Source organism: Oryctolagus cuniculus, chromosome 21 (genome assembly GCF_964237555.1).
Source record: "Oryctolagus cuniculus chromosome 21, mOryCun1.1, whole genome shotgun sequence".
Lineage (NCBI taxonomy): Eukaryota > Metazoa > Chordata > Mammalia > Lagomorpha > Leporidae > Oryctolagus > Oryctolagus cuniculus.
Window position 1 is genome coordinate 9257368 of NC_091452.1, and position 15628 is coordinate 9272995.

Here is a 15628-nt window from a genome sequence, read left to right on the forward strand (position 1 = left end):
CTCAAATAATTAATCTAAAAAAAAAAAAAAAAAAAAGAACGAACGAACGAACTAACAACACAGCTGGTGTTGTGTTCTGGTTCAAGTCCTAGCTGCTTCACTTCTTTTTTATTTTTTAAAAATTTATTTATTTATTTAAAAGTTAGAGTTACACAGAGAGGAGAGGCAGAGAGAGATAGAGAGACACAGAGAGAAAGTCTTTCATCCTTTGGCTTACTTCCCACATGGCCTCAATGGCCAGAACTGGGCCGATCCCAAGCCAGGAACCAGGAGCTTCTTCTTGGTCTTCAACACAGTGCAGGGGCCCAAGAACTTGGGACATCTTCTACTGCTTTCCCAGGCCATAATTGAGAGCTAGATTGGAAGTGGAGCTCTGGGAACCGAACTGGCATCCATATGGGATGCCGACACTGCAGGTGGCTTTCCCTCTACGCTACAGCACCAGCCCATTTCACTTCTGATCCAGCTTTGTGCTAATGCACCTGGAATAGCAGTGGAATACGGCCCAAGTACTTGGGTCCTGGCACTCATGTGGGAACCTTGGATGGATTTCCAAGCTCCTGGCTTTGCCCTGGCTCAGCCCCAGTCGTTGCTGTCATTTAGTGAGTGAACCAGTGGATGGAAGATCTCTTTCTGTCTCTCCCTGTCTTTGTAACTGTACCTTTCATATAAATTAAAAAAAAAATCTTTAAAAAATCGTAGAAAAAAATCTGACCATACACTGTACCAAAGGTATATAAATGGCAAACAAGTACATAAAATGATATTCAATGTCATTAGGATTTTGCAAATTAAAACAAAATACAACTGCCTACTAAAATAGAAACTACAAATCACTGACAATACCAAGTGCTGACAAGAATTTGGTGCAACAGAAACTTGAATCCTTTGAAAAGTCAGTTTCTTACAAAATTAAACACAGGCTTACCACATCATCATCATTTTATTTATACTAGTTATTGCTGTTTTTTAAAACAATTTTTGGGTAAAATTACAAGCATTTTGCTTCTTGCTAAGCTATACATCTTGAACAATTTCTAACTATGAATGCAAATGAGATATGCGAGTTAATTTCTTAAGTGAAATTCTGCAGAACAAGCAGACCAAAGTGCATTTTGAATTATTATAGAGGAGGAACCAGAGATGTGGAGGAGGGAGAACATATGACAAAGTTTTTACTTTTAAATGATTATCAGTACACCAAATAATAACATGTAACAAGTTCTTAAATTCTATCATCTAGTAATTTTGATTAAGAAGGTAAAAACAACCTAAGCAATTATATAAGTAATTATTTTCACCCTTAGAATAGACATTAAGGCTGGCTGCTGCATTTCACAAGTTATAAGAAAGTATTTACTACTTTTTTTAATAAAGCCCCTGGTCTTCAAGAAAGCATGGGGGAAAAAAGTTGTTTAATCCCTTTCTTTCTTCAAAGAACTGTGGTTTTTCCTACTAGATCTAAGACAGAAAAAAGTCAACACTGACATATACGTTGCTTGGACTAAAAGGCACAAGAAAACACACAATATATACTTATTAAATGTATCTAACAAACACGAAGTAAAAAGATGACTCTTTGGAGAAGTTCTATGTCTGTACAAAGAAGCTAACAAGTGAGGGGTCCTCCTATGAAACACAGAGAAAATGTAATGCCCTGTCATGAGCGCAGAGCATGGGCCTTGCTGAAGCTTCATTCTCCACGAGAGCATCTGAAACACCTCTCTGTGGAACAAGCGCAGCTTTCTTCTATCCATTTATGTTCATGGATTTCTGGCTGGATGTCACAAAGGCCAAGAGGTTACCCTAGACCTTATCCCTGTTCTGCTGAAGTAGGTCTGGAGGGTGGTCATCTTTTCCTGGGTCTTCTCCACTTTGGTGCTGCAGCTTCCTTGGCCTTGAACTTCTCTCTTCTGCAGGAGGTACTGTTCAATTTCAGCCTCTGCTGCTTCTTTGGCCTGCCTCAGCCTCTAGTTCTTTTGTTTGCTGGCCTCTGATACCTTCTCCGTGGCCCACTTCTCGGCTTGCAGTAGCTGTTGGATCCCCTGTGACTGACTGGCCAGGTTGGCCAGCACTCTAGAAGCCCAGATGGGCAGCTTTAAACCGACTTGATGTCTCCTCAGATCACCTGAACCAGCCACCCAGCAAATTGTGTCTGTGAGAAGTGCCCACTCCTAGTTATTTATCCAAATGAGTTGAAAACAGACTATGGGGTCGGTACTGTGATGTAGCAGGTAAAGCCTCTACCTGCAGTACCGGTATCCCATTTGGGCGCCGGTTCGAGTCCTGGCTGCCCCACTTCTGACCCAGCTCTGCTATGGCCTGGGAAAGCAGTAGAAGATGGCCCAAATCCTTGGGTCCCTGCACCTGAGTGGGAGACCTGGAAAAAGCTCCTGGCTCCTGGCTTTGGATCAGCACAGCTCCGGCCGCTGAGGCCAACTGGGGAGTGAACCAGCAGATGGAAGACCTCTCTCTCTCTCTCTGTCTCTCTCTCTGCCTCTCCTTCTCTCTCTGTGTAACTCTTTCAAATAAATAAATAAATCTTAAAAATAAGCTTAGATTACACAAAATCTTCACATAAAAGTGGATGGCAGTTTTATTCAAAAAAAAATTTTTTTTTTTTTTTTTGGACAGGCAGAGTTAGACAGAGAGAGAGAGAGACAGAGAGAAAGGTCTTCCTTCTGTTGGTACACCTCCCAAATGGCTGCTACGGCTGGTGCGCTGTGTCGATCCAAAGCCAGGAGCCAGGTGCTTCCTCCTGGTCTCCCATGCAGGTGCAGGGCCCAAGGACTTGGTGTGGGGAGCAACTCGGACTAGACTGTTACTGGAATTAAGACTTATTCTATGCATCTGCTCTCCCACAATATGGCGCTGAGAAGGGAGTAAACAGCTTCTACACAGCTGCCTTTCACCAACTTGACAAGCTGCAGGACCTGCTCCTGGTTGGAGGAGAGCAGCGTGTCGGCGTGTGGGTAGCAGAGTTGGGATTGGTGGAAGAGGACTATAAAGGAGGAGAGAGACAACATGCACCAGGAACACCTGAGGAACATCTGAGCAGCCCCCGAGAGAGCCGGCCGGCGGTGTGCCGCTCCCCCGCGGAAGTGGGGAAAGTGGCAGGGGGAACCACCCTTCCACGGAGGTGGAAGGGACGGTAGCCAACCCGGGAAGGACCAGCAGCAAACCCGGGAAAGGCCAAGCAGACAAAACAGCGCAGGGTCCTGTGTCGTTCCTCCGTGAAGAGGGGGAGCGACATAATGGTGCTGTGACTCGGATAGGAAGCCTAGGCAGGGTTTAGTGTCGTTCCTCCATGAAGAGGGGGAGCGACACTTGGGACATCCTCCACTGCCTTCCCGGGCCACAGCAGAGAGCTAGACTGGAAGAGGAGCAACTGGGACAGAATCCAGCGCCCCAACTGGGACTAGAACCTGGGGTGCTGGTGCCGCAGGCAGAGGATTAGCCTAGTGAGCAGCGGCACCGGCCTCAAAATTTCTAAAAACCAGAAGATGTCATCCAATAAGCAAGATGTCTTCAGTGAGCATATGGTACACTCAGACAATGGACATTCAGTAGTAAGAAAAATTCTACAAAGCCACAAAATGACACAAGGACCTTCAATGCATACTGTCAAGTGAAACAAACCAGTCTGAAAGGCTGTATACTATTTTCTAAGTAGCTGATATTCTGGAAAAGGCAGAACTATAAAGATAGCAAGTGCTTGGGCCCCTGCACCCATGCGGTAGACCCAGAAGAAGCTCCTGATTGGGCTAGTTACGGCTACTGCAGTCATTTGGGGAGTGAACCACAGGATGGAAGATCTCTCTGTCTCTGCCTCTCTCTGTCTGTAACTCTGCCTCTCAGATAAATAAATAAGTCTTTAAAAAAAAAGGACCTTGGAAGATTTAAAATAACCTGGCTTCTTCAATTCATAAGGACTTAATTTCTTTTTGCTACCCAAGTATTTTAGAAAAGATCTACTTATATTTCTAAGATTTGCTATTGTTTTTTGAAGCTGATCGCTGGTTTTTCATATTCAGGATCTTATTACTGCTTTCCACTAACAATAATGTATACATATCATTCATCAGATAGGAGAAAGTAGTACCCGGATGTCAAATACAGAAACAATTTTATAGCAAGGATCAAAGTCAGCCAATTTAAATGAGGTAAATGTCCATCTAGAAGAGACTGTTAGGACAACAAAGTAATGTAAATCAAAAATTATGCCCACAAAATTGTTTGGAGGCAGAAAAGGGTTCGGCATTTGAAATGGGCTGGGTGGTACAGAGTAAAGAATGATACAAGAGGTATTGGATAGCAGAAGCCTATGACCTACTCAGAGATCCACAAACCCCTGATCTGGAGCCTTTCATTTCAGTGACTCTAAAGAATAATGGCAGGAGGGATGCGGAGAAAGCTGCTCCAAAGGAACGGGGGCTGAAGGGGCAGTTATTTTTCTTTCCTTTTCATGTGGCCTGACCCTGGCCTATAGCAGTGGCTGGATCTGAAAGCATCCACTACTTGGTATATTCTTCTATGAATACAGCAGAAGCTCATCCAAGGAGCACTAAGATTTTGAGAGGTTGCAAGGGAAGGACACTTATGAAGAGAGATAATAGGAGGAGACGCAAAAGGCAGGTGTCATCATATAAAACTCAGAAGCAGAAGCAGCTACCTTTCTGGTAGACAGCAGAGGTCTAAGCTTTGACCAAACAACTCCATCACTCATCAGGGTTTGAGTTTGTGGAAGGCAACTGAGATATAGAGGTCCAGGAACACTAGCTGTTTCACTTGACTCATGGCAATGGTATTCCTAGCTAGTTACTCTCTCTCTTTCATAATATTTCTTTTATGAAATCAACTGATCTATGAAATCTTGGATTTTTCATCCTGGAATTCGCAGATGGGTTGTTGAGAATGGGACCTTCCTACATTAGGCTGCAACATGCTATCCTGTTTCTGACATTAAATGTTTTATAAGCAAGAATCTCTTTATTGTGGAATAGTCATCCCTCAGAACCTGATGATGTTCAGAGGACTAGAAGTAAAAGGAATAAAAAGAGGGGAGAGGCAAACATGTCTATGTCCTGCCCATGGAGAAACATGGAATATTACCAACTTGAAGCAAAAGAAAGGATCTGAGGATTTTTTTAAAAAAGATTTTATTTATTTATTTGAAAGTCAGAGTTACACAGAGAGGAGAGGCAGAGAGAGAGGTCTCCCATCCGCTGGTTCACTTCCCAATTGGCTGCAGCAGCCAGAGCTGTGCTGATCCAAAGCCAGGAGCCAAGAGCTTTCTCTGGGTCTCCCCATGCGGGTAAAGGGGCCCAAAGACTTGGGCCATCTTCTACTGCTTTCCTAGGCCCTAGCAGAGAGCTGGATCAGAAGTGGAGCAGCAGGGACTTGAACTGGTGCCCATATGGGATGCTGGCACTACAGGTGGTGGCTTTTCCTGCTATGCCACAGCGCCAGCCCCGGATCTGAGGATTGCTTGTCCACAACCTTATTTATCCACATCAAAATGGGAAAAAATAGAGCTTGGATTTTCCTTTTATATGAGATGACTTCTACTATGATGGGTATTCTGAGGGTGATCTGGATTCTCTTCTGAGCAGCCCATGCTGAGGGTAACAGAAATCCTGATTTTCCATAGCACTGTCTTTGTCATCAAGGCTATAAATACTTCAGTTTTTTTGTTTTTTTTTTTTTTTTTGACAGGCAGAGTGGACAGTGAGAGAGAGAGAAACGTCTTCCTTTTGCCGTTGGTTCACCCTCCAATGGCCACCGCAGCCAGCACGCTGCGGCCGGGGCATCATGCTGATCCGAAGCCAGGAGCCAGGTGCTTCTCCTGGTCTCCCATGCGGGTGCAGGGCCCAAGGACTTGGGCCATCCTCCACTGCACTCCCGGGCCACAGCAGAGAGCTGGACTGGAAGAGGAGCAACCAAGACAGAATCCGGCGCCCCGACGGGGACTAGAACCCGGTGTGCTGGCACCGCAGGCGGAGGATTAACCTATTGAGCCGCGGCGCCGGCCAATATTTCAGTTTTGAATACATGGTTTCCAGCATCTCTTTTTCTTTAAAGATTTATTTATTTATTTGAAAGGTAGAATTACCACAAAGGGAAAGGACAGAGAGAGAGAGGGAGATAGATAGATCGATTGTCTGCTGGTTCACTCCCCAAATGGCCACAATGGCCAAGGCTGGACAAGGCTGAACCCAGGAGCTAGGAGCTTCTTCCGGGTCACCCACGTGGGTGCAGGTGCCCAAGCACTTGGGCCATCTTCTGCTACTTTCCTAGGCTCATCAGCAGGAAGCTGGATTGGAAGTACAGCTGGTGGGACTTGGACTGGCACCTATATGGGATGTCAGCATTGTGACGGTAGCTTAACCTGTTGAGCAAGAAAAGCTGGCCACTCCAGCACATCTCTAAACCAGGTAAGATCTGTGCAATCACTAGAGATGAACAATTTTTTTTAAAGATTTAGTTATTTATTTGAAAGGCAGAGTTACAGAGAGGCAGAGAGAGAGAAGTCCTCCATCTGCTGGTTCACTTCTTAAATGGCCACATTGGCCGGAGCTGGGCCAATCTGGAGCCAGGAGCCAGGAGCCAGGAGCCAGGGAACTTCTTCTAGATCTCCTACACAGCTGCAGGGGCCCAAGGACTTGGACCATCTTCCACTGCTTTCCCAGGCCATAGCAGAGAGCTGGATCAGAAGTGGAAGAGTCGGGACTCGAACTGGTGCTCACATAGGATGCTGGCACTGCAATTGGCAGCTTTACCTGCTACGCCATAGTGCTGGCCTCTTCACAATTTCAAAGCAGAATGGAACTCAGTCCTCTTGTCCTATATATGGGCATTTCCTAAATATGTGTAACTATGTTTAAACAGAGGAATAACATGTGAGCCAAGACAACAGAGATGGTAATGGATATTCACATGCTAGTCAATGAATGAGCCAACTGTAGAAGTAATTCTTTCTTGAGTAGAAACAGAGAGAAACCCATTACAAATATCCCTGAATCCACAGAAAACACTTCAAAATCTTAACTGTTGGAGAGACTGGCATCTTTTAAGAAAGGTGAAAACAGAGCCGGCGCCGTGGCTCAATAGGCTAATCCTCCACCTTGCGGCGCCGGCACACCGGGTTCTAGTCCCGGTCGGGGCGCCGGATTCTGTCCCGGTTGCCCCTCTTCCAGGCCAGCTCTCTGCTATGGCCAGGGAGTGCAGTGGAGGATGGCCCAGGTGCTTGGGCCCTGCACCCCATGGGAGACCAGGAAAAGCACCTGGATCCTGGCTCCTGCCATCGGATCAGCGCGGTGCGCCGGCTGCAGCGGCGGCCATTGGAGGGTGAACCAACGGCAAAGGAAGACCTTTCTCTCTGTCTCTCTCTCACTGTCCACTCTGCCTGTCAAAAATAAAAAAAAAATAAAAAAAAATAAAAAAAAAAAAGGTGAAAACATGCTCATATGATTTTGGCCGAAATCTTGAAAGTAACATGGCTGTGCAGTTTTTAGGGGGTGTCTGCACTGTCAACACAATCAGCATTTAATTTTCCTGTCTTGAAGACTCGTTCTATTTTGCAGTTCTCATGGTTCAAAAGCTTGGCCACAGGTTTGGAATTAATCATGACTATTTAGAGTCTCTGTACTGTGAATAAATTTATTACTCTCATTATGGGCCTCAGCAATCACAGCTTCCATTACTTTCATCAGCTGCTGCTTACACACAAAGGGAGACTGCCTGTTTAATAAATCTGAGCTCCAAAGTTCTTTGGGAAAGCCATATTGTGGGAATAAGAAAATGAACAGAGAAGATAAATGTGTTTGTGGTGGTGTCCTTAATTGTCACAAGGATCACCACTGTCTACCCCATGCTAGCCAAATGCATTTGGATACCACAGAAGAAAAAAAACCACAAATTTCTAAGAATAGTCACATCTCACAATCTCAGTGTAGATGAGTTTGACTTCCCAGAGCACATTAATGGCAGCTCCAAGCACTGCCAGGATGTAATCAAGATGATACTCCTTGCAAAGAACAAGGTTGTTGTTTCCAGGGGCAGTGCAGAAGCCCAGAGAACCGTGCAGTCAAGTCTTTGGAGAGGGCCCAAGGACTTACCAGAAAAGTTATTATCATTAGCAAAGGGACAGGTTTACACACCATAGCAGTAAGTCTAAAAGGATGTTTAAAGTCTTCAGCAAGTATAAGCCCCAAGATATAAGTGGCTATGTTAAAGCATTCAAGGCTTCCACTCATTGAGAAACATCAAACACTTACCTAGTTCCCCATGCAGGACATGTGGTATTGGGGCGGAGGGTTTTTTGAAGCTACAAACAGGGCTGAAGAGGATAAGGTAAAGGGTAGAACTCCATGTGGTCCACAGATGATCTCTATGAACTGAACCTTAGATATCACTCCACTAAACTGTAACTGCAACTCTAACACGAGGGATGTTTTCAACAATTTTAAGAACTGCCGCTGTGTCTATGGCTATGTCTCATCTGTCCCTGAATTCAAGAGTTTCAGGGACAGTTTGAAGAGTAGCCCAAATCCATATGTCAGCTCTACTCTCAGAATGGATAATCCTAATTTAAGTCTTACCTAGACTCTTATTTTTCACTACTATTATATATCTATATAATATCTAAGACCCACGTCAAGGCCAAAAAAAAAATCACCAAAGCAGTAAGATAAATAAACTTGACATTTTTTTTTTAAAGGGAGCCAGCACTGTGGCATAGCGGGTAAAGCAGTCAACTGCAGTGCTGGCATCCCATACAGGAGCCGGTTTGTGTCCTGGCTGCTCTACTTCCTAACCAGCTCTCTTCTATGGCCTGGGAAAGTAGTCCTTGGGCACCTGTGCACCCTCGTTGGAGACCTGGAAGAAGCTTCTGGCTTCGGATTGGGCAGCTCCAGCTGTTGCAGCCAATTAGGGAGTGAACCAGCAGATGGAAGACCTCTCTCTCTCTCTCTCTGCCTCCTTCACTCTCTGTGTAATTCTCTGTGTAACTCTGACTTATTTATTTGAAAGGCAGAGAGAGAGAGAAACAAAGAGAGGGGGGAGAGAGAGATATATATCTTCCATCTGCTGGTTCACTCCCCAAATGACTGCAAGACTCAAACCAGTGTTCATATGGGATGTTGGCATTGCAGACAGTGGCCTAACCTGATATGCCACAATGCCAGGCCCCCTACAATGATTTTCTAGTAGAGTCACAGAGTTGTGCAACCATCCCCACAATCTGATTCTAGAATATTTCCATCATCCCCAAAAGAAACTCTATTTCCATTAACAACCATGCTATCTCCACACCTCCATGCCTGAACTGGCAACCAGCAATCTACTTGCTTTCTCAGGATCTGCCTCTTCTGGACATTTCACATGCATTGACTCATATCATATATAAGGGTTTTTTTTAAGGTTTATTTATTTATTTGAAAGGCAGAGTTACAGGGAGAAGAGGAAGAGGCAGAAAGAGAGAGTGAGCGAGCGAGCAAGAGTGAACACATGAGCGATATCTGATTCACTCTCCAAATGATTCAAACAGTCAAGGCTGGGCCAGGCTGAAGCCAGGAGCCAGGAGCCTCACCCAGGTCTTCCACATGTGTGCAGGGGCCCTAACACTTTGGACCATCCTCTGCTGCTTTCCCAGGCACATTAGCAGGGAGCTGGATTGGAAGTGGAGTGGCTGGGACTTGAACCAGCGCTCATATGGGATGCTGGCACTGTAGGTGGCAGCTTAATCCACTGTGCCACAGTGCTCGTCCCACTTATTATATTTTTAAAGATATTAAGGTAGCCTCTTAGATGAGGCTAGATGAGGCAGTATTTCTTGTTCTGTGATCTTGAAATCAGATTTCCATAGCTTTGAGGCAATGAGAGGCCTCCAGATGTGATCTTGATAGAGTAAGAATGGGTTGCCCTCCATAACTGCCATGAAGTTCACGTTGAGCTCCCTAAAAGTTATTTTTTAAATTTTAAATATTTATTTATTTATTGAAAGGTAGAGTTATACAAAGAGAAAGAGAGAGGGAGACAGACAGACAGAGATCTTTAATTGGCTGTTCATTCCCCCAAATGGCTGCAATGGCTGGAGCTGGACCAATCAAAAGCCAGGAGCCAGGAGCTTCTTCTGGGTCTCTCACATGGGTGGCTGTGGCCCAAACGCTTGGGCCATATTTTGCTGCTTTTCCCAGGCCTTTAGTAGGGCACTGGATTGGAAGTGAAACAGCTGGGACAGAAACTAATGCCCATATTAGATGCTGGTGTCATAGGCATGGCTTTACCTGCTCTGCCACAACACTCACACCAGTCCTGATTTCTCTTAAATCTTATTATCCCTGTAACTCAAAAAAATGATTCAGATTTTCTAGAGCAAGATAGTCCTTTTTGAACTAAACATTTGAGAATTGGATGTGGTGGGTCTGAGGCTCCATTGTCACCTTTGTTGTTTGCTAATTATTATGCTTGCTTCTTCTGAACAAGGACACCTGCTCAAAGAAAAGAAACCCAGGTCCTTTGTCTAGCTTTAGAGAGAGTTATACCAATGGTAAGACCCGAGCAAGTTGTTGCACATTCTTATACTTTTGCAACCATGAAGTAGAACACCTACTGATAACATATATAAACAAAAATCTATAATTTATTTTTTCTGGAAGAAATTGATAAATATATATATATAATATTCATCAAGGTAATATGAATCTGTCTCTTAGATGGAAAGTGGCTTCATCTTCCTGAACAGAGATAACTTTAAGAATCATTAGTGAATCAGGGAATGATTGGAGAAATCCTGCTCAATTTACCCAGAAAATTTAACTCTGGCACTATATTCCTTTTCAGTTCTATAGTTTAGGGCATGGTTAAAAAAGCCTTAAGATGTGGTTCCACAATATCTTTCAAATCTATTAGAGTGGAGTAACTCTAGTTCCTGGTTGTCCCAGTACTGTACTTTCAAAGAATGGTAGAAGTGCTGGTAGCAAAAGCAAGGGTAGATTCCAATGGATCTAGGCCCCTGCTATAGATTCTCTTCTGTGAGCATAATAATGGTGTTTGGGTGTCTACATCACGTCGGGCCTCTTGCTTTAGTTGGTAGAACTTGTGCTGTGTCCAGCCATACACTCCACAGTTGAGCAGACCCTGGGATGCTGCTGTTAGTGCCTGGAGGAGATGAAGGGGTTATGGAGCCCATCCTTCAGATTTTCAGAGATCCAGGGAATAATACCCATTCCCCTTATTTATAAAGCATTGCTATATCTCTTCTCTATTAAACATCAAGACTTGGCATCTTTTTGTTGTATTTTTCTAGCCCTTCCTAAACCTACTCTTCAAAGTGTATCTTGATATAGATGAGACTTGGTCATATTTCTTAAAATCACAGAAGGAGAATTAAGTAGCTTCAATGCCCCTCCGTATTGCCCCATTTTCCAGATTAGACTTGGGAAAATGGCCTTATCAGCACAGTTATATAGCCTGAAATGGCTTTCCAATCTGATAAAGGGAGGAGACACAATTATTCCACCTACTCCCTTCATCCCTAAGAAATAGCTAATTTGTCTCATTTGATTCACTCTGGATTGGAGAGATTCATGTCATTAACAGAGAATATGCCCAGGTTTTTTTTTTTCATTTTTTGTTCATGATGATCATCCTTTAAAAACAAATCAATAAAATGAAGCTGACCAAAGAAACAGGCTCTGGAATTTAGGGTAGCACTTTTACAAACACTAGTACCTCATCTCCAAGGAAATTTTCACATACTTCATAACTGAGTATAAATAATACATTTTCTCATTTGCAATACAGAAATAAATACCCTGAGGGTATATGCTGAGTACTAGCAATGTAAGAAGACAGAATGAGAAGCTGTGAGAATAGAGGCACTGGATGTTGAAAGTGTTACCTGGAGCACATAGAGGGCCATGTGAAGCTTGGTATACTGTGGCTTGGTCAGCTTAACAATCATCAGAATGACAGCTGTGAAAATATAAAGTGTGAAACTTGTTAGCCCTGAGTGCCTGAAGCATAAAGTTCCTTAGTATACATGCCGGAGAATTATTAGAATGGAAGCTACAGGCATAAATGTATATCAGTATTGAGGTTAACCAGTTATTTAAACTACTGACCTCCAACTTCTAATTGTTATTGATTAAACACTGCAGATTATTATTTCAGTAACAGTTACAAAACATACTATAGGAAGACAGTAATCTATACTTCTTAGCATTTCAGAATTTATCAAGCTCTTTGATAAACATCTAACAAGATCCTCACTACAACCATATACAATGGGAAGAGCAAGTGTTAACATATCTAAATTCTGTCAGGAATCTTTTTTCCTCTCATGTCAGGTTGCATTTCATGTCTAATTATCTTAATTTCTAAAACATAAGAAGTAAAAGAAATTAGGGTGACAGAAAAAGTGGAAATATTGTAGAGCCAACCTAAATTTTACAAGCTGGGGATGGGTGTTTAGTGCACCAGGCATTGCTTGGAATGCCCATATCCCATATCAGAGTACCTGGGTTTGAGTCCTGGCTCTACTCCCAATTCCAACTTCCTGCTAATATGTACACTGGGAGGCAGAAGGTGATAGCTCAAGTAGGAGAGATTCACATTAAGTTCTTAGCTCCTAGCTTTGGCCTGACTCACCTCTGGCTCTTGCAGGTATTTGGGAAGGGAAGAAATGGATGGGAGACCTCTCTGTCTGCTTTTCTCTCTCTGACTTTAAAATACATAAATTTAAAAACAGTTTTTAAAATTATAAGCTGAACAGAAGCAATCATTCTTAGTGAGGCCACTCTGTTTGATTGGAACCCAATAGCTGCTCTCTTCATGGCCTATATCTTCCTATTAAGATACCCACCTGGGCCCCGGCAGAAAAAGAAGGTGACTGGGTAGAAGTGCACACGCTGCTCCACAGTGTGAATCACTGCCCACTGTTCACTCCCCAGAAAGTCAGCTGATTTCACAAACTTCTTATACAGTGTCCGGGCTTGGATAAATAAGACCTAAACAGGAATGTAGCACTGAATACTTTGCTTAAACATCAGTGAAACTTCTCAGGTCTATCCTTCTATAATTTTTGCAACAAAGGATCATTTTCTAAGAATCTCACAGCAGGAAAGACCACTGTGTCATTAAAATCTAAAAGCAGGCTTTTTTTTTTTTTTTTTTTTTTTTTTTTGAGAGAGAGAGAAAAAGTACATTCAGAGTGAACTTCTACTTGACAGGAAGACATTCTAGCCAAACTTGTGGTTATCATGGTCAGGTCAATACCTGAACCTTTTTCTTTTTTTTTTTAAATTTACTTTATTTATCTGAAATGCAGAGTTAGAGAGAGAGGGAGAAACAGGGTTTCCCATATGTGTTCACTCCCTAAATAGCTACAACAGCAGGGGCTGGACAAGGCTGAAGCCAGGAGCCTGGAGTTTCTTCCAGGTCTCCCACATAGGTGCAGGGGTCCAAGTACTTGGGCTGTCCTCTGCTGCTTTCCTAGGCACATCAGCAGAGAGCAGGATCAGAAGTGGAGCAGCCAGAACTCAAACCGGTGCCTATATGGGATGGTGGTGTTGCAGGAGGCAGCTTAACCTGCTACATCACAATGCCAGCCCCCAATACCTGAACCTTGTATCAATCTTCTGAATCTCTTTTTCTGCCCTGAGGCTAATCACAGTGCCAGCATCCCATATCTGCTGGTTTACTCCCCAAATGGCTGCAATGGCCTGGGCTGGGCCATGCCAAAGCCAGGAGCCAGGACCTTATTCCAGGTCTCCCATGTTGGTGCAGGAGCCCAAGCACTTGACCCATCTTCCACTGCTTTCCCAGGCACATTAGCAGGGAGCTGGATGGAACTGAAACAGCCAGGTCTTGAACCAGCACCCATGTGGGATGCTGGCATCATAAACAGAGGCTTAACCTGCTACACAACACTGGCCCCCAAAATAGATAATTTTCCCCCCTTCTATTTGGCATTTTTCTAAATAAGGTTTAGTAATGAAAGAAATACAAGTCAGAAGTGAAATGTAGTGGTTTTTTTTTTTTTGGTAAAGAATAAATTAGTAATCTTGGCAGAAATCTGACCAAATCTGAATCTTTTCCTTAACAATCTAGATTTACTCTTTAAATCACTAATCCAAACACTTAATCAAATTCAGCTATGTAGCCTTCTTTCCCCACAAATATAGGAATCAAAAAGAGGCTTGAGCTTATCTGAGGATACTTATGTCTGGAAGAATCAATTCACCATCTATTTACTTTTAAAGATTTTAGAATGTTAATTTGAATTTTCATTGAGCCTGGAATATTCTAAAAGAAGTAAAAAAGGAACTTTTAGGATGCCAGGTCTTGGGAGATCTATCCCTCTTGTCAATCACTTCCAAATGTAAACCATCAGAGTATTTTAATATAAACTAGTCACTCTTTACCAAGTTGCTGATTTGAGCTGAGCTATCTCTGTAACTCCTTTTTGAATTTTCAAAGGAAATTCCCTATGATTCTACCTGGTTCACAACTGCTAGTTGTGTTAGCAAAACAAAATATTGTGAGATAAATGTGATCTACGATACTTTGTAATTCCTGAACTAGAATATGAGAGGAGAAAATATACCAAGGGGCCGGTGCTGTGGCATAGTGGGTAAAACTGCCAGCATCCCTTACGGGCACTGGTTCAAGACCTGGCTGCTCCACTTCTGATCCAGCTTTCTGCTATGGCCTGGGAAAGCAGTAGAAGATGGCCCAAGCCCTTGGGCCCCTGCACCCGCATGGGAGACCCGGAAGAGGCTTCTGGTTCCTGGTTTCGGATTGTCCCAGCTCCAGCCATTGCAGCCAACTGGGGAGTGAACCAGTGGATGGAAGTCCTCTCTCTCTGCCTCTCCTTCTCTCTTTGTGTAACTTTGACTTTCAAATAAATGGATAAATCTTAAAAAAAAACACCAAAATGTAAAAAATATTGATACAGCAAATAAAAAAGCACTTTTTTTTGTTACTGCTTTTCTACTAGGCAGTTATGTCAAAATAACTATCTCATGGCTGATTATTTTAACTGTATATCATCCTGATGACAGAAAATGATTATCTGATAACTGCATGAATCACTTAGTACTTCAACCACAGTTAGACATGCATAAATGCAAACTTATGGTCATACAAAGAATTAAGAAAATTATTTCATTATTTAGCTGATTAAAGCCATCTCTAATGTTCCATCGTGTTACCTTGTATAAACTATATACTTCTTTTAAAAAAGATTTTACTGGGGCTGGCGCTGTGGTGCAGTGGGTTAACACCCTGGCCTGAAGGGCCAGCATCCAATAAGGGCGCCAGTTCAAGAGCCAGCTACTCCACTTCCGATCCAGCTCTCTGCTATGGCTTGAGGAAGCAGTAGAAGATGGCCCAAGTCCTTGGGCCCCTGCACCTGCGTGGGAGACCCGGAAGAAGCTCCTGGCTCCTGGCTTTGGATCGGCGTAGCTCCGGCCGTTGCGGCAACTGGGGAGTGAACCATCAGATGGAAGACCTCTCTCTCTCTCTGTGTAACTTTAACTTGCAAATAAATAAATAAATCTTTAAAAAAAAAAAAAAGGATTTTATTTATTTATTTGAGAGGTAGAGTTACAGACAGTGAGAGGGA

General features: G+C 43.3%; 1 protein-coding gene and 1 pseudogene across 12 annotated transcripts in view; both read right to left on the reverse strand.

Annotated features, from left to right (window-relative positions):
• Window positions 1-15628, reverse strand: part of TMEM116 (transmembrane protein 116) — a 153006-nt gene that overhangs the window by 78001 nt on the left and 59377 nt on the right. For 11 of the 12 annotated variants that reach the window (XM_017349545.3, XM_008272246.4, XM_070066231.1 and 8 more), the window contains 3 exons: window positions 12866-13010; window positions 11903-11976; window positions 10625-11160 (listed from right to left, as the gene is read on the reverse strand). In XM_017349545.3, coding sequence (XP_017205034.1) covers window positions 10954-11160; window positions 11903-11976; window positions 12866-13010 — 426 coding nt within the window. In that variant the 3' untranslated portion in view covers window positions 10625-10953. Of the gene's footprint in view, window positions 1-10624; window positions 11161-11902; window positions 11977-12865; window positions 13011-15628 lie in introns of those variants that run through there. The other variant, XM_070066232.1, reaches the window with a different exon arrangement.
• LOC103351753 (V-type proton ATPase subunit G 1 pseudogene) lies at window positions 1548-4944 on the reverse strand (annotated as a pseudogene).